This window comes from Leptodactylus fuscus, chromosome 1 (genome assembly GCF_031893055.1).
Source record: "Leptodactylus fuscus isolate aLepFus1 chromosome 1, aLepFus1.hap2, whole genome shotgun sequence".
Taxonomy (NCBI): Eukaryota; Metazoa; Chordata; class Amphibia; order Anura; family Leptodactylidae; genus Leptodactylus; species Leptodactylus fuscus.
Window position 1 is genome coordinate 124,930,819 of NC_134265.1, and position 19,083 is coordinate 124,949,901.

A 19,083-nucleotide genomic window follows, 5' to 3' on the forward strand; every position below is an offset into this window, starting at 1 on the left:
AATTTAGCACATTGTTGGCTTTCTAGAAGTATATAAAACTGCATATGCATGAATACTTGAAAGGTCTTCATTAAGGAACAGGGCAGGAATCTAAAACAGTGATTGGACCCAACAAAGGATAGACTCTTAGAGCTTCCCTTTACAGCTCCCTTTAGAGTCTACTGAACACAGCTTACAAAAGTTATACAAGGAAAGAATATAAAGTTACCTCTTTGACACAGATTTTTCCTCTCTTTCACTGGGCTTCACAAACCATTTTCCAATTCGCACAAAACTTTTATCAAGCAAACACCTAGAAAAAAATAATTTTGTTTTTATTTTCGGTAAATTTTTGGCACCAAATTTAAATACAAATGTAAATAAATTAGAACAAACTTCCCACTGATTATTGTTGTTCCTGTTTTAACTATTGCACAAACTCAATAAAACTTTTAAATGTAAATTAGAATAAAATTTAGGCTGCATTCACACTACTTCGTTAAGACCAGGAAACATGGATCTGTGTGTGGATCGTATTCCCTGGACTGAAAATGGCGAGCTATGAAGCAGTGACCTCTCAAAGGGCAAGCGCGTGCCTTTGTGTGACAATGGTCTTATGTGCATCTGTCCACATTTCTCTTATTACAGCTGAATCTCAACAGTTTTACAACTTTCAAAATATTTACATTTCTGAAATAGGGTATGTGCACACTCAATTTTTTACTATTGATGGCCTATCGTTAAAGGGATCCTATCATGCGCACACTATTTTTTCTAAGTACCACGTCGGAATAGCCTTATGAAAGGCTATTCGTCTCCTACCTTTCGTCGTTTTCTCCGTGCCGCCATTCGCCTACAATCCCGGTTGTCGGTATGCAAATTAACTTTCTCGGAGCACTGGGGGAATCCCCAATGCTGCGAGAGAACTCTCTCGAGCGCAGTCTCCAACTTCTTCAGCAGCGTCATCTTCATCCTCTTCTTCTGGCAGTGGCTTGTAACTTCTAGGCCTCAGGCAGAGCAGACTGCGCATGCCCACAGGCCACAAGAAAATGGCCGCTTGCACAGTATTGTAAGCGGCCATTTTCTCGTGGCCTGTGGGCATACGCAGTCTGCTCTGCCAAAGGCCCGAGGCCTAGAAGTTACAAGCCATGGCCGGAAGAAGAGGCTGAAAATGACACTGCTGAAGAAGATGGAGGCGGCGCTGGAGAAAGTTCTCTCGCAGCATTGGGGACGCCCCCAGTTCTGTCTGAGTGCTGGGGTCCGCCCCCAGTGCAGCGAGAGAGCTAATGTGCATACCTACAAGAACCGGGACTGTAGGCGAACAGCAGCACGGAGAAGACAACGAAAGTTAGGAGACGAATAGCATTTCTTAAGGCTATCCCAACGTGGTACCTAGAAAAAAAATAGTGTGTCAATGATAGGAACCCTTTAAGATAGGCCGTCAATATTAGATCTGCTGAGGTCCAACACCCAGGACCCCCACAGATCAGCTGTACCAAGACTGCTGCAGATTTTCAGTATTGAAATCTGTGAGAAAATCTGCACGTAATCATGTGTGCATGTATCCTAAATTGCTTAGGGTGAATGATCACGTGGTGGTAGCTGAATTTAGCCAAAACCTTGCCTGCGTATGACTAGTAATTATATGATCAGTATAATCATATAATTCTCAGCAGAAGAATGAAGGGCAGAGGTTTAGAACACATGCCGCTACAGCTAGCTGTGTGCCCTAACATTCAGGTTCACCATCCCCTACCCCACAAAATAGCCACTTCCCCTAATGAGGTTCGCCATCTTCCATTAGTCGGAATGGTTTGGTTATTGCTGAAATCAGACACACACAGCACAAGCAGCAAATGAAAATCCCTGCCCCTACACTACCTGGCTAAGAGGAGCGTCTGAATTGCCTGCAAAGTAATCTGCACCTTGCAGGCATCTTTAGTCTTTTTCCTGGCCCTCTCGCCCAAGCAGTGTGTGTACTGGGCTTCACATAGCAGACATCTGCAGTGCCTCTCTGCTAGATGAACAAGTACGTTTTATTCTTAAAGCGGTAGGGCTAGTTGGTAAAAACACCAAGACTGAAAAGTTCTGACGCCATTTGGAAATTCTTAGTTGCATCGGTGATTATTCTGGTTGCCATCCGAAGCCTTGCTTAGCCTCAAAGATGACTCCACTATGTAATGGCATCACCGGAGTACTGCAGCTCAGCTCACATTCACTGGAATGGGAGCTCAGACACAGTAATCAGTCGACAGGCCACCAATATAAAATGCCCGAAAACCCCCTTTAATCTGCTTTCATCAGCCATAAATAGAATAGTGAGCATTACAAACTAATAAAATAGCAAAGGACGTAAACGGCTTACCTTTCCAGCAAGTTGTGAATGGCCTTAAAAAGTAGTGTCCGACACTCATAGGATAGTCCATTGTCCCACAATCCCTCTTCTTGCACTAGATAAGCAAGTCAGATGTTTGCAGTTAGTGAAAAGAGCAAGCTTGATTTACAGCAGAACATATATATGTATTTTATATGTAACATCACACATTGACTGTTAGGGAAAATGAAAGTGCAGCAAGTACATATTTAACATCAATTATATAAAATAATAAGAGCAATATAGATACGGTATCTCCACATATTCTATAGATTATTTCTGCATTTATATCATATACACAGTAATGCACAGCAATAGTAGATCATCTTCTAGGGTTGCAAAATTCTCAGGAAAAGGAGAAAACACAATTCCTTTGGCTTTCACTGAAATCTCATAACTGCATACAAAAGTGACATCCTTATAGTCTCACTCCTCATACAGTGTATACTACATAATTCTCATTATATGAGTATTCCACAGAGCAATGCAGCGCGTTCATGTTATAAAATCTTGATGGAAAAGCTGGTTAGCTCCTACTCCACTTGCTTTATTAGGAAGCTGAACATCTGAACATATAAAGGACTCTGTAAGCATATATCTGACACTCTCCCCAGCCTAGGAGACAAACCTGTGACGCAAAAGACCAGGTGGAGTCACATACACAAATTTGGTGGAAATGTAACAGAAAACATGCATTTTCAGTGACGTCCTCCAGTTATACACTTTGTAGTAGCAGAAGTCTTTACCTGCAGTGTCAAACCATAAAAAAATAAAAAATTCAAAGATTTTTTTTTTATTGACAGCATACACTATGTGTCTACTCAAAACTAAGTTCTTACGTTGTGGAAATACATTGTTTTTCCTGTTTCAGAATGTTCCACAGCCTTTGGCTGACGCTACATGTTGAGAAAACGCAGCGCTTTACATTATCAGCAAAGTGAATGGGAATCTGGCTAATCCCATTCACATATTGCAGAATAAAATCCACAGCAGAAAAGTTGCATCTAAAAACCGCTCAGATTTTTGAAAATCGCAGAAAGTCAATTCTACCTGTGGAAACGCTGACATTTTCTGTATAGGTAAGGGCAGAAAGTTCAAAACGCAATGAAAAATGCTGCAAGAGGAGGGGGAAAGAAAGAAGGGTGAAAAAAGCAAATATTGTGACCCCCTAATTTCCTCCATGGACCCTAAATTGTTTTTCATTACATGTAATAGGCCCCCAATATTTATTATTATTATTATTATTTACAAGAAATGGTTCATGTCTGCAGACAGCAACACAACAGCGTAAAGTGAAGGAAATCATTATTTGATCCCTTTAACTCAGCTTGCCATGTTTGGAGGAAGAGAAATACTGCCTATGACCCAAAGAACGCCGTCCCCACTGCCAAAGCATGGAGGTGGAAAGATTATGTTTTGGGGGTGTTTCTCTGCTAAGAGCACAGGACTACTTCACCGTATCAATGGGAGAATGGATGGAGCCATGTACCATAAAATCCTTATTGACAATCTCTTTCCCTCTGCCAGGACATTAAAAATGGATCGTGTCTGGGTCTTCCAGCAGAACAATGACCCAAAACATATAGCCAAGGCAACAAAGGAGTGGCTCAAAAAGAAGCACATTAAGGCCATAGAGTGGCCTAGCCAGTCTCAAGACCTCAATACCACAGAAAACCTATGGAGGGAGACGAAGCTCCGAGTTGCCAAGTGACAGCCTCAAAATCTTAATGATTTAGAGATCTACAAAGAGGAGTGGACCAAAATTCCTCCCGACATGTGCGCAAATCTCATCACCAACTACAAAACCGTCTGACTGCTGTGCGCGCCAACAAGGGTTTGCCACCAAGTATTAAGTCTTGTCTGCCAGAGGGATCAAATACTTATTTCTCTATGTAAAATGCAAATAAATGTATACAATGTGATTTTCTGGATTTTATTTTTGATATTCTCTCTGTTAAAATTAACCTACCCTTAAAATTATAGACTGTTCATGTCTTTGTCAGTGGGGAAACTTACAAAATCAGCAAGGGATCAAATACTTATTTCCTTTACTGTAGGTCAGCATGACACAGACCGACAGGTACCTGCCTGATCCTACACAAGGCTTCTACATACTGAAAGTCAGTAGTACATTATTAAGATATACAACTTACTCTACAGTGAACGAGAGTGAACCCTGGGGGGGGTCCACAAATTCAGATTTCAAACATTTCTCCAGCAGCAGCTGTAAGTATTCAGAAAATACCAATTGGGAGGAACAGATACTATTCTATATGTATACAATGCTGTATATGGATACTGGACCTTTAGGGTCCATTCACACGGAGTAACATGCCGCGTGATGTGGCACGTATACGGCGTGAGACTTTGAGAGCCGTAAAAGCTCCCAATGATTTCAATGGGAGCAAGGATCGTATACGCCGCGTTATTTAGCGGCCATGATTTTGCGGCCGCAAAATAACGCGGCATGTACGATCCTTGCTCCCATTGAAATCAATGGGAGCTTTTACAGGGCGCAAAGTCTCACACTCCGTATACGTGCCACATCACGCAGCACGTTACTCCGTGTGAACGCACAATTAGAGTGTACACAGGCAGCATTATCTGGTACAGAGTATGGCCGCTCTACACAAAAGGCCAATAACGCATACGGATACGAGCAAAAGTAAAGAGCAGCTTTGAGATTAACTCCCAAATCTTCACTGAAAAATATTTTGTTAGAAATGTAAACTTCTTAAAGCCAGTATAGAACCTACAAAATTCTCAAAACTAGTAGTTTCATAGCACCAAGTCTCCCACATACTAACAATAAACCTATCTGGAATCCATGCTAGAACATCAACTATTGTACGGACACCAAAATATGATATAAAATATAAAGCCAGTATGCAAGAAGGAACTGTGCCTAACACTAAAATCCAGCCTATCATTTAGAAAGTTGTCACTGTATATATGACAAATGAAAAGTACGACTTGAGCCCTTAGGCCTCGTTCACACGGGGCAAGAGGGGACGGATTTTGGCACTGAATCCTACTCAAAATCCGCCCCCTCACAACAGAGATCTATGCAGACCGCTAGCGTTTTGTTCCCGCTAGCGGAAATAAGGAAGTGAGCTGCCCTTTCTTCAGGCAGATTCCGCGGCTGATTCAGCCGTGGTGTCCACCTCTCAGCAGCTCCCTCCGTACTAGGCCCATTCATTTTGGCCTACTCCGGAGCGGGAAGCCGCGACAGGTGCAATTTGGTTTTATTTTGACGCGGCTTCCCGCGTCAAAATCAGGACCAAAATACGCGGTCCTGTGCCCCGTGTGCATGGGGCCTAAAGAGCACGGATAGACTTCAGACCTTTTCAACTACAGGATCCATCAAGAACTTTCGGGACCTGCTCTGTCCATGAGAAACCCTCAGACAGAATGAAGTTCCATTGGCTCTCGCTGTGGCAGGCTTAAACTGTCCACATCTGAATGTAGTAGCATTTGTCATGCTGTACACTGTATAGTGTTTACTAACCTGAGTGCTGTGTCTCTTTTGACAGCTGATCAGTGGGAGTGTTGTGTAATACCACCATTCATTGGAAACCAATAGTGTATCCCTAAGGTTAGGTTATAAATACTGTAAACCCCTTTAAGACTAACATAACACATAGCGGGCTGCAGCAAAAAAGCGCTGTGAGAAAAACTGCGGCGGAAATGCATCATGGTTTTTCCCACAGGGTTTTTCAAAGTCCAGAGAGGTTTGCTCTGCAGACTTCCTGTTTTAATTATACCTATAAGGAAACAGTCAGAATTTACGTAGACAGAATTGACATGGTGCGATTTCGGAAATTGCAGCGTTTCCAATGTGTGTATTTTTCTGCAATGTGTGGATGGGATTTGCTAGAATCCTATCCATTTTACAGTGACTTTAAAGTGCTGCAGTTTCGCTGTGGTGTTTCTGCCACATGAGGCTCCAGCCTAAAAGGAGTTTTCCCAACATACAAATTTTTCAAAACTTTTACCAATCATGCAAATAAGCCATTACAATGGGCTTTTTCTGCATACACACTTTTGCTAACTGCTTTCAGTGGCTGATATTTTGCAAAGTACTTATATACGAAATATGGTTTTTATTGTGGGAATACCCCTGTAAGTGTGAATGTGCACAATGTGAATGTGATTTTTGACACAGAAAGTCCACAGAAAAATAAAGTACAAGTTTAGCTCCTTGCAGACAGCCATGGGCAAATTCAGTGTGCTAACCGAGTTTTGCCCAGATAGCACACTGACCCATTCATGTCTATCTGCCCATGACCATTCAGTATAAAAACAACAGGCCCCTTTACAGTCTATGGGGTCCGCAGGTAACTGCTTTTTAAGCGGACAGGATTTCCACCTTTTGGGTTCCCATGTGGAACCAAACGACGGAGACCTGAAAGCTAATGTAAACCTATAAATGCATATTATGCTGCAGATTAGTCACAGAATTGCACTGAAATTCTAAACATCCAGGAAACAGGCAAATACTAAAAACCACATAAAGTATAGAAGTCAGCAACACTTGTCTACCAGGAAGTGAACAGGTCATCTGGTTTATGCAATTTACATAATTCATATTTTCTATACAAAGTTTATTGGGTCTACTACTGTGACAATATATTATCCCTGTTGTCGCTACTGTTCCACGGCCACCTGGATGTTGAATCCCCAAGTTAGATCCCAGATTGCACCCGCACTTCTACCAAGGGGCTTTTCACTCACAAAGTGGCCCTTATTAAAAATATATGTCCGCTTCTGGGAAAGCAGGAATGAAGTGGTTTAAACAATGTATGTGTCATAAGCCCCATACACACAATGGTAACATAATACAGCACCTATGCAGCATTCTGTACCTACTAATAGAGATTTGCTCCATATGCCTTCCTCCAGAAACAAGAAGTTACCTATAGAAGGTTTGTACTACAGATACTTGAAGATACAAAACTGACACTGAACAGGATCGTTTCCCATGTAGAAATACATCCATAAGGTCTTATGCAAGTCAGGTAATAATAATTAGATTTCTATGGTGAATTCACCAAGTTCCACAATTTTTGTTAAGGCAGGATTCACACCAGTGCTCGGTCTCCACTGGGGAATTCAGACTTGAAAAACACAGAGAAAAGTCCTACAAACAGGAAAACCCAGCGAATCCCATTATAGTGTATGGGGTCTGCGGGTTTCCACCGATAACCGCTTTTTAAGCAAATAGGGTTTCCGTTTTTCGGGTTCCCAAGCGGACATGAAGAATGGAAATCCGAACGCAGTTGTGAACCTACAGTAACTGGAATTCTGTTTTCCCAACTACAATCTCACCCAGCTTATCCAAAATTTACTATGCACAGAACTCCCAGGTACATTATCCATTTTGCAGACAGCATGTGGTCCTATTGATTTTATAAATGTGTTTTGTCCATGGTTAATCTCCTTTTCACATTAGAGAAAAAGGAACTTTATGACAAAAGTACTATATTTTAAAATGTTTTGGATCAAACATGGACACCATACGGATGGAGCTTTTCACTGACCCACAAACGTTAAGGGGCAAAACACGACAAAGTAGATCAAGTCTCAGTTTCTTTTTTCAATGGACATAGGCACACATCCATTTCAAATCAATAGGGCTATGCGGCATCTTTGATTTTCATGGATAAGTGCTGTCCATTTTCAGCAAAGTGTGAATAAGCCCAAAGAGTAGATCTGTAGCATTGCACGTGGAAAATCTGAACGCTTACAACAGCAGCAAATTGCATCAAGTTTTATAAAACCTTATTCACACAATGCAGCAAAAATATGTGTGTAGAATATAAGCGGGAACTGACCTGCAAAGTTGATTTTACAGAGGAACCTGTCAATAACAAAATGCTCAATAACATCTCTCATTTTATAGGTGCTGTACTCATCAATATGGTGGGTTTCTAAAAATCCATCCTCCTGTACAAAAGATACAGCCCCTGAAGGTTATATGTAATTTAGCTCTTAATATATTAACAATAATTTGTTTTGATGGCAGACTCCAATGCACTCAAATGCAAGGCAACTCATGTTCCATGTTTTCAGCACAGATTTCATGGTCTGCAGTATGTAAATCATGTGGATTTTGCATCAGATTTCACCCAAAACGGTGCAGCAAATTTTCGTACCATCAAATAAGTAAAAAGGAGCACACAAGTAGTTCAGCGCACCTCTTATGTAAATTCCAGCTTACACGCTTGTCACATCCTCTTTCCATGGCTAAGCAAACATTACAATTTATCACTTACAAACCCAAGAATCCGATTTTGTTAAGTACATGTCATACAGGATAAACATGGCGGAACATTGGAAAGTAAGTTCAGGCAGTATTGAGAATGCAAAATATGCAAAGTCAGCGCTAAATCTTCCCATTGTTTGCACACAGCAGTGGAAAACATTACAGTAAAACTATCTTAGCCTGGCCTGCTAGGATAAACATGAATAGTGTGAACGATTTGCCGAACAGAAATAGTATCATCTTGGATATATCAATTTTTATAGTTTCCCAGCTGACTGCGGCAGGGAAGCAGTTAAACAGAGGGGATAGAGCTTCCCTGCTCAGCACTGCTGTGTTTTATGTGCATCTCTGCAACCAATTGGTGAGAAGCTGCTGCAGCACATGTTCCATCCACAACAGAGCAGGAGCTGCTAATGGGGGACTTGGATCTGTGCCTGGCCTCATCACTCACAGACACAAGGGGGAGGGAAGTGCAGGGCGAGAGAGACGCAGAAAGGAAAGTACAGGAGAAAAGACAGAAAAAGGGAGGAGGGGATACAAGCGGCCTGCTTCTACCCTTGTCTGTATATATGACGAATGACAGCACAACCTAGTCACAGCCATGGAAAAACCTCATTCAATTCACATTTCCAGCCACATTTCTCCAAATGCTTATGTTGTAAATACTTACAGGGCTGCACTGTACTGTGAGACCTGATGGAGATGGCTACTTCTACTCCAAACCACATCATATAGCCATTAGGCTATCAGTAAGGTCACATGGCTCCAGATCAATAATGGCATAGTCAGCCACAAAGGGGGACATGAGGTCATGACAGAAAATTGTCACCTTAGGATAAACGAATAGACAATTGTCTAAACCCTGACTGGAGCTGGCCTTTATTAAGAAGAAGTGCTTGCCTATATGCTTACACATTCTATCAAATTATTTACAGTCTGAGGCTGCCTCAGGTTCCGGACCAAAAAACGGGTAGTCACAATTGAATGCCGCTATACTGCACCAGCATCCAGTCGCGCACTCCATTCCGGATTAGGCCCAATGAAGTCGGGAGGAGGGAATGTCTTCAGGCCAAATCGCGAGGCAAATCGGTCTGAAAAATTAGCATGTCGCTTCTTTTTTTCTGGGACCCGGAAGAAACGGCTCCAGAAGAAAAAAAACTGACCGGCTCCCATTGATTTCAATGGGAGCCATCTTTTTAGTCAGAATTTTGTGGCGGATATGGCCTCAAAATCCTGACCAAAAAAACCCCATGTGAACTTACCCTAAGGGTGGGTTCACATCTGTGCCGTGCGCGCTTTAGCCAATCCAGCATGTCCGACTTTGTGCCCAGTTAAAAAAAAAAAACAAAAAAACACACACACACGTTTCACCACGGACAGGTACAAAACGCTCAGGGGCGCTCACTTTTCAAACTCACTCAAACTTGAATGGTTTTGAAAACTGACTGCTGGGTTTCCATCCCCTGTTCAGTTTCTCAGGGCAGAAGACGGAAACCCAGCTGGATTGCCTAAGCACTAGAGATGAGCGAACACTAAAATGTTCGAGGTTCGAAATTCGATTCGAACAGCCGCTCACTGTTCGAGTGTTCGAATGGGTTTCGAACCCCATTATAGTCTATGGGGAACATAAACTCGTTAAGGGGGAAACCCAAATTCGTGTCTGGAGGGTCACCAAGTCCACTATGACACCCCAGGAAATGATACCAACACCCTGGAATGACACTGGGACAGCAGGGGAAGCATGTCTGGGGGCATAAAAGTCACTTTATTTCATGGAAATCCCTGTCAGTTTGCGATTTTCGCAAGCTAACTTTTCCCCATAGAAATGCATTGGCCAGTGCTGATTGGCCAGAGTACGGAACTCGACCAATCAGCGCTGGCTCTGCTGGAGGAGGCGGAGTCTAAGATAGCTCCACACCAGTCTCCATTCAGGTCCGACCTTAGACTCCGCCTCCTCCGGCAGAGCCAGCGCTGATTGGCCGAAGGCTGGCCAATGCATTCCTATGCGAATGCAGACTTAGCAGTGCTGAGTCAGTTTTGCTCAACTACACATCTGATGCACACTCGGCACTGCTACATCAGATGTAGCAATCTGATGTAGCAGAGCCGAGGGTGCACTAGAACCCCTGTGCAAACTCAGTTCACGCTAATAGAATGCATTGGCCAGCGCTGATTGGCCAATGCATTCTATTAGCCCGATGAAGTAGAGCTGAATGTGTGTGCTAAGCACACACATTCAGCACTGCTTCATCAAGCCAATACAATGCATTAGCCAGTGCTGATTGGCCAGAGTACGGAATTCGTCCAATCAGCGCTGGCCAATGCATTCTATTAGCCCGATGAAGTAGAGCTGAATGTGTGTGCTAAGCACACACATTCAGCACTGCTTCATCAAGCCAATACAATGCATTAGCCAGTGCTGATTGGCCAGAGTACGGAATTCGGCCAATCAGCGCTGGCTCTGCCGGAGGAGGCGGAGTCTAAGGTCGGACCTGAATGGAGACTGGTGTGGAGCGATCTTAGACTCCGCCTCCTCCAGCAGAGCCAGCGCTGATTGGTCGAGTTCCGTACTCTGGCCAATCAGCGCTGGCCAATGCATTCTATTAGCCCGATGAAGTAGAGCTGAATGTGTGTGCTTAGCACACACATTCAGCTCTACTTCATCAGGCTAATAGAATACATTGGCCAATCAGCGCTGGCCAATGCATTCTATTAGCTTGATGAAGCAGAGTGTGCACAAGGGTTCAAGCGCACCCTCGGCTCTGATGTAGCAGAGCTGAGGGTGCACAAGGGTTCAAGTGCACCCTCGGCTCTCCTACATCAGAGCCGAGGGTGCGCTTGAACCCTTGTGCAGCCTCGGCTCTGCTACATCAGAGCCGAGGGTGCGCTTGAACCCTTGTGCACACTCTGCTTCATCAAGCTAATAGAATGCATTGGCCAGCACTGATTGGCCAGAGTACGGAATTCGGCCAATCAGCGCTGGCCAATGCATCCCTATGGGAAAAAGTTTATCTCACAAAAATCACAATTACACACCCGATAGAGCCCCAAAAAGTTATTTTTAATAACATTCCCCCCTAAATAAAGGTTATCCCTAGCTATCCCTGCCTGTACAGCTATCCCTGTCTCATAGTCACAAAGTTCACATTCTCATATGACCCGGATTTGAAATCCACTATTCGTCTAAAATGGAGGTCACCTGATTTCGGCAGCCAATGACTTTTTCCAATTTTTTTCAATGCCCCCAGTGTCGTAGTTCCTGTCCCACCTCCCCTGCGCTGTTATTGGTGCAAAAAAGGCGCCAGGGAAGGTGGGAGGGGAATCGAATTTTGGCGCACTTTACCACGTGGTGTTCGATTCGATTCGAACATGGCGAACACCCTGATATCCGATCGAACATGTGTTCGATAGAACACTGTTCGCTCATCTCTACTAAGCACACATGGGCGCAGCTGTGAACCCGCCCTAATATTGATTTTTATATCGTGCACTGCAATACCAACATATTATGGTGTACTATACTAGTAATCATTGCAATATATGTTCAAGTCATCTAGAAGGACAAAGATAAAAACTAAAATTGCTGCAGGCAATACAACTCACCCAAGAAAAGACTGTCACGCATATGTCTATGCTGACAAATGTTATGGCTATTAGAAATCAACAATGGATAAAAGAGAAGAAAAAATGCCTGAACATGAAGGCCTAGTACAGCCTGGTCAAATTCTGCATTGATATTTCCAACAACTTGTTAATATTTTCTGTCACACCGACATTTTTGCAGGATCTGCCTGCAACGTTTGTAAGGCTAAAGGTCAAAAATGTGGTAGAGTGTGTGTTGTTTTGGGGGTTTTTTTGCAGATTTTGCTGCGTGTTCCTGAGCCAAAGCCAGGAGTGGACAGAACTACATATTTCCCATTCCTTCTGTAGCCACTGCTAGGTTTGGCTCAAAGAAACACAGCAAAATCTGCAACAAAAGCAGCGTTTCCGCAACGTGGGGCCTCAGTCTTAAAGACACCGAGTTTTACAGGTCTTTCCTACAATTGTGTTTTTGGTGCCCGATTTATTTGAAAACATTTAGAACATTTTTTTATGGTTCAGAAAGAAACAATTACAAGTGTGCAGTACAATTCCAATCTTGGGGTATATTCACACAGGTTTTTTTCTTGCAGGTAGATTTTGAGGCGGAACCCGCTCGCTTTCAATTCCAACCTTATAGTAGCTTTTCAGCAACAAACAGTAACATAACTACTAAAAGTACATGGAGTGAAAGTCAGTGTCATGATCGGAAAAATTGCTTCAACAGCGTGAAAGCCAGTATAGTGACGAATCTTGTATGATTGTTCCTAGGAGGTGTCAAAAAAAAAAAAAAAAAAAAAAATGCTTCTAATGTTTCTAGGAACTCTAGTTATAAATACTGATAGGGAATTTACACTGTAAGCCTATTGAGATAATCCTTGTAAGGCTACATTCACATTCCTGTTTAGTCCATTGCTCTGATCCATCTTAGGGTCAGAAAAATAGACCAAAAAACTTCTAGGATGAAGGATTCTGTCTGCATCTATCATCATTGACTAATGTTAAACAATACTGTCAGCAATGACTAGGCAGAGAGAATATGCGCCATCGGCATTCATCATTCTATTAGTTATTCAGCCAGTTCTAATACTAAAATGGATCAGAACAACGGAGGAAACAATGCAGTGTGAAAGTAGCCTAAAAGTGCTGCAAAATGTGTTGCCGCTTTGAGGTATGGTAGTTTTGCTGCTTTAATCTATGGCTCTACCACTACCATTAGTAGTGCCCTTTACTAGCATCCGTTACAAAATTTTAACTTATTTGTCATAAATTTGTTAAAAATCCCATTGATTTAAATGGGATTTGATCTGTGGTCTGTTTTCACCAAATCCATCACGTCTTATTTTAGTGGACATAACGCCGGGTGCAGGACTTTTGTGAAGATGATAAGGGATTACTGATAGACCGTTATTTTTTAACATGCCTAAGGCTAACTGACAGTAACGGCTGCCGGACAGAATAACAACGTAAAATAATAGACACTAAGTGATGTTAATTTTTTTTTTTTTTTTTTTTTTTTTTGGGGGGGGGGGGGTGTTAAACTGCACCTACGGGAACAGGCATTGGACAGTAGTGTGAATTCCCCCTTACACATCCATTGTTATGTGCAAAAAATAAACTGAACATAAAATGTCAGCAATGCACATGTGATTGAGCGGGTTCTCTTTACACTCATGAAAAGCTGACAGAAGAGGGCAGTGTAGAGTAAAACACTGAGCAAATTCTATGAAGGCATTCACATATACTACACTTCCTAACACTGCAATATGAACACATGCACAGAAAAACAACAACAAAAAAGTCATACAAGCAAAACCCAGGACAAAACAATTGTATGTGATTGAAGACGCTACAGGGGGAAGAGTCTTGGAATTCAGGTCACCGATCACAAGAAAATCCACATCATTATACTCCATTACATTTTGCCAGCAGCCAGCAGTCAAGGTGTGACTAATGGGTCATTTAACAACACCAACTTCCAAGAGGCTCATTTAGGGTCATGCTGCCTTGAAAACCTATGTAAGTTCATCACTTGGTACATCCAGGAGCTCAGACATTGAGACCACAATGCTACAATGCCTCCGATGTGTAGAAGAACTCCTCTAACAGAAGATGGAACTTTCTTAAGGCTAAAATACTGGATACAGAGAGCAGGTTACACAGTATATTCTAAGCAGTGTTCTATGGGAAGCAGTGAGACAGCAGATCACCACCCAGGACACTAAACCCTATGCCTTTCACATCATCCACTTCTGCTGAGAAATCACAAGATCTGATCAACTAATGAAGGACTGGTGAAGAACGCACACTGTCTGGGTTTTACCTACTGTAGAGACATCATAAAGAGTATATGCAAGTCCTGAAATGATAGCAGAAATGTCATTACAGATTCATCAGCAGTCAATCTGCTAGCGGCACCCTCAGAAGCTTGTGTGATAACTCAGTACAAACACCACTCCGTTTTAGAGGATATCAATCTTCCATCCAGTTATGCAAGTCGCTGACACACGTTATTATATACACATGCTATGTTATCTAAGTTACTCTTTGTACACACTATAGAGCAGTGATGGCGAACCTATGGCACGCGTGCCAGAGAGGGCACGCAGAACCCTCCATGCTGGCACGCGTGCGGTCGCCCGGATCGCTCACCAACAGGGAATCCGGTACAGGATTCCCCGTTGATGAGCGATCACTGCCTTCAGTTGTATGTGCAAATGCACATACAGCTGAAAGCTGTCAGGGTAGACCGCGGCCTACACTGGCTGCAGAGTTTGACCTCTGCCCCGACGCAGGCGCGATGACGTCATCAGCGCCGCCAGTGACAAGAAGGTGGATGCCGGCGGCTCTTCAGGGGTGAGTATGAGAGTGGCTCACTGTGTATATGATGTTGGGGGGAGCGCTTATAATACTTGGTGGGGTGTATGATACTGGGGGGGAGTGTATAATACTGGGGGGCTTATAATACTGGGTGGGGTGTATAATACTGGGGGGAGTGTATAATACTGGGGGGAGTGTATAATACGGAGGGGGCTTATAATACTGGGGGGAGTGTATAATACGGAGGGGGCTTATAATACTGGGGGGAGTGTATAATACTGGGGGGGCTTATAATACTGGGGTGGCTTATAATACTGGAGGGTGTACTAAAGAGCATATAATACTGGGGGGGGGGGGGGGGGGGCTATTTATAAGCACACAATACTGTGTGTGGATGCCACTGTGGAGCATATAATCCTGTGGGGGGGGGACACCTACTGCGGAGCATATAACACTGGGGGGCTACTGTGGTACTGTGGAGAATATAATATTGTGTGGTGGGCCCACTGCAGAGCATATAATACTGTCTGGGGTCCCCTCACTATTTATATCACACAGTATCTGTTTTATAGCAGACGTGATATTAGTACAGGATGTAAGAATATTACACGGTAACTATAAAACAGATCCTGTGCGATGTAAATAGTGAAAATTAATTGTTCAAAGTACCAAATGCCGAGACCTTTACATTTCAGTACAACGTTGTTTGTATTATTGAAAGCTCTGTAAAGCCCCACATGACTGTAATTTTTGGTCAGTAACTGTCCGCAATTGTGGATCCGCATAGTATTAAGTCTATATTGTCGTGTTGGCACTCCGCGAAAATTTTGTGGGTTTTGGGTTGCAGTTTGGGCACTCGGTCTCTAAAAGGTTCGCCATCACTGCTATAGAGTATTAGGTCCCAAATGCTTCTCAAACTAATAATAGTGCTGCTTAGGGACCATTAACAGAACAGAAACCTACCTTTGTGGCCACAAACCAATAGAGCAACGCAGAGAGGATCTTTTTAAGGACATGCAAATCAGCCAGCAAGTGTTCAGGAGGCAGCCAAGTGTGCGAGGTACCACAACAGAGATCTATAAGGAGGCTGAGGCGGACAGGGCTTCTGTGGGTGAATATTTGAGTGTAAAGTCAGAGCACTCAGATCATGCCCCTTCCCCAATGCACTTGCAAGCCAAGTCGCATCTCCATGAAAATCTGTCTGTGGTCAGAGATGGTCAAATATTTCTCCTCCTATTAAATGCAATATTATTGGTATAGGAAGCATTTTGGTCCAGACAGACTCCATTTAAATTAATTTTTGGCTAACATGACCAGAATATAAAATGCGATCAGTTTTTGGCAGATAGAAGTCGGCCATAGGCCACAAATTTTTCAAACAAACAGTGGATAAAAATGTTACTTACACACATGATGACTTCCTGGTAACTAGACATGTAAGATTGTAATACATGTACAAACCTAAGAGCAGGCATCAAGTGTGTGCTGCTAAACCCGATCAACTTGCAGCCGTCAGGCCCTTATTAGTTATGCTTGATCCATTAGTTCTCTGCAGTAGAAGTGGCTGTCTGCCTGCCTGGGAGAGAGCAATACGCTCCGCACACATATTACTGTCTCCCAGGAGAGTGAGGTTCCACAAGAGCCGTTCTTTTCCCTTTGTACAAATGACAAAGAGTCTAACAAAGTCAGCGCACATCACTTCTACTCCATAAAGCATGCCAGAGTAATCATTAAACAAGTACCATATATAATAAGAGCATATATATTAGTGGACAAAGTGACAGGATTGAATATCACATTTATGACCTGCATTTGAAACATGCGCCAGGAAATTCTCCCAACATATACTGTATGATTGAATGAGGCCTGTTGCACATGCCATATGATAGGGTATATCACCCATAAGAAAACATGTTTTGGGTTTGTTTGGGTTTTGTTTTGTTTTTTTATTTTAAAGGCCCCCACAAAAAAAACCACTACTTCTGAGGCCACAAAAAAAAAAAAAAAAAAAAAAAAACACGACTTTTTTTATTGCAATTTTATTTTATTTTAAAGCCAAAGCCAAGGGTAGCTCCAAAAGAAATGGGAAATAGAACAGAAACACTTCTCCTTTCTGCTAAGTCTACTCCTGGATTGGGCTTTAAAAAACATTTTTTTTGGCAGTGCGTGGACTATGCATGCAAATGCTATGTATCCAGACACCACAAAGTGACCTATGTCTAATAAGACAAAACTGAGCCATTTCCCCAACATTACTGTCTGGTCACAACTGTTCCCACATGACAAAATAACCGTGCCCTTCTTAGGAAGCATTGACAATGGTGTTTTTCCTTCACTAGCAATGAACAGGTAGCTGCTGAGGCACACGGCATTTCCACAAGGCGGCGTCTTTTGTGCTCACTACATCCAGACACTATGAAACAGTACAGACACGGCTTGTTGCATAGTTTATTTTCAGTATGAAAGAAGTCCATCGTTTTCTGTGTGTGGGAATCATTGAAACATATTTTGTAACCATAGCAATCTGTATCTAAGTTTAGACACAAAGAACAGTCTAAAGACTAAATCTCCACCCAAATGTTATTTTACTCATCACAGAAGCTTTCCTGAAAGGATATGTATTATCAAGCTTTGCTGATCTCAGGGGCTTGCACAGTACAGATGACTCTCCAGAAGAGCAAAAACTAAAAATGCTAGAGCAACACCCCCCTTCCAAATATTAGTCAAGGATGCAAGTGAGAAATGAGCTGAATATGAACGTCATGTGTACAGATGGCTTATATGTAGATCAGGACAAATCCGCTGTCAGGTAAGCTAGGGATACAAGGCGGCCATATTTACTGATATACGAGCAGGGCTACAATACATAGATAATCATACATAAGGAGACTGATGTGAAGTATGCTAAATGCAAACATATTAAGGCGCGCACAGAAGTTGCTGGGGATCAGGACTGTGGAGTTGGAAAGAAGAAAAAAAAAAAAAAAAGGCTAAAATTTGTACAATTATTAATATTGTATTAGATACATAGCCTGTTACATATTTACTGTTATAGGAATTCAATCATTTGCCTACCGACTCCATAGCCCTGCTGGGAAGCTTACTTAACAGTGTAACCAGAGTGGTGCACTACAAGTACCATGTCCATCTGGTCACCAGTAGGAGCTTCCTTGTGCACCATTGGCATTTGCCTGCATCTGGCTGAGAACTGCTACTCTGACCTGCACTTGTACAAGTATCTGATTTCTTCTTCAGTGAATTACTTTTACACTACAGCTGCAAAGAAGTCATACAGTATACCGTGCAATGCAATGGAACATTATTTTCGCAGAATTGTCATAACACTCACATGGCATGTGGTCCGAGGGCAACATCAAATAATGCTAAAGTGGTGTAAGAGAAGATTGTGGTTGTATATACGTATACACACACAATTCTCAAGTAATCCACCTCAATGTAGTTATTGTCACAAGACATCTGCTGTCTCCTGCTGCTGAAGCCTTCCACGCTGCAATATAACCAAGAAGGCACCGAGGACAAGAAGCCAGTGTTATATTAGTGCACATCTGTCACCATCAGGAGAGGACCACTCCCTCACTTCTACAGTACTATAAACCTACACAATTCCTAAAATATGACTTCTATACAGTCTGTCTTGTGCGTCTAAAGTGAAGGAATCTGGGTATTCTTCTATACAGTGCTGCTTGTGCATCTGAGATGGTCTGGTTTCAATTCAGCCAGCTCTGCATATAATTTATTACTTTGTTATGCCCTTCCCTCCCTTGGGATGTCTGCATTTTTCTGTCACTTCCCCCTCTCCATTCTCATTCCTTTGATCTTTCTCTGTCCTTGAATAAAAAAAGAACAAAAGCTCGCCCCTCTTTTATTCACTTACTTTTCATCCTCAACTGGCTGTACATGCACGTGTATATTTACCTACACATCATGACAGATCTACTATGCAGAATAATATGAAAATACATCTCTATGCAGACGGCCCTTTCAGCACAGGTGACTGTAGGAATCCACAAAAATCACATTTTTCTTACTAATGGCAGAATTTCCT

General features: G+C 42.5%; 1 protein-coding gene across 1 annotated transcript in view; it reads right to left on the minus strand.

The window, feature by feature from the left end:
• MED13L (mediator complex subunit 13L) overlaps positions 1-19,083 on the minus strand; it is a 111,789-nt gene that overhangs the window by 43,694 nt on the left and 49,012 nt on the right. Inside the window, exons 3-4 of the mRNA XM_075276561.1 lie at positions 2,345-2,429; positions 209-292 (exon numbers count right to left, since the gene is read on the minus strand). Of these exons, the coding sequence (XP_075132662.1) occupies positions 209-292; positions 2,345-2,429 (169 nt within the window). The remainder of the gene's footprint in view (positions 1-208; positions 293-2,344; positions 2,430-19,083) is intronic.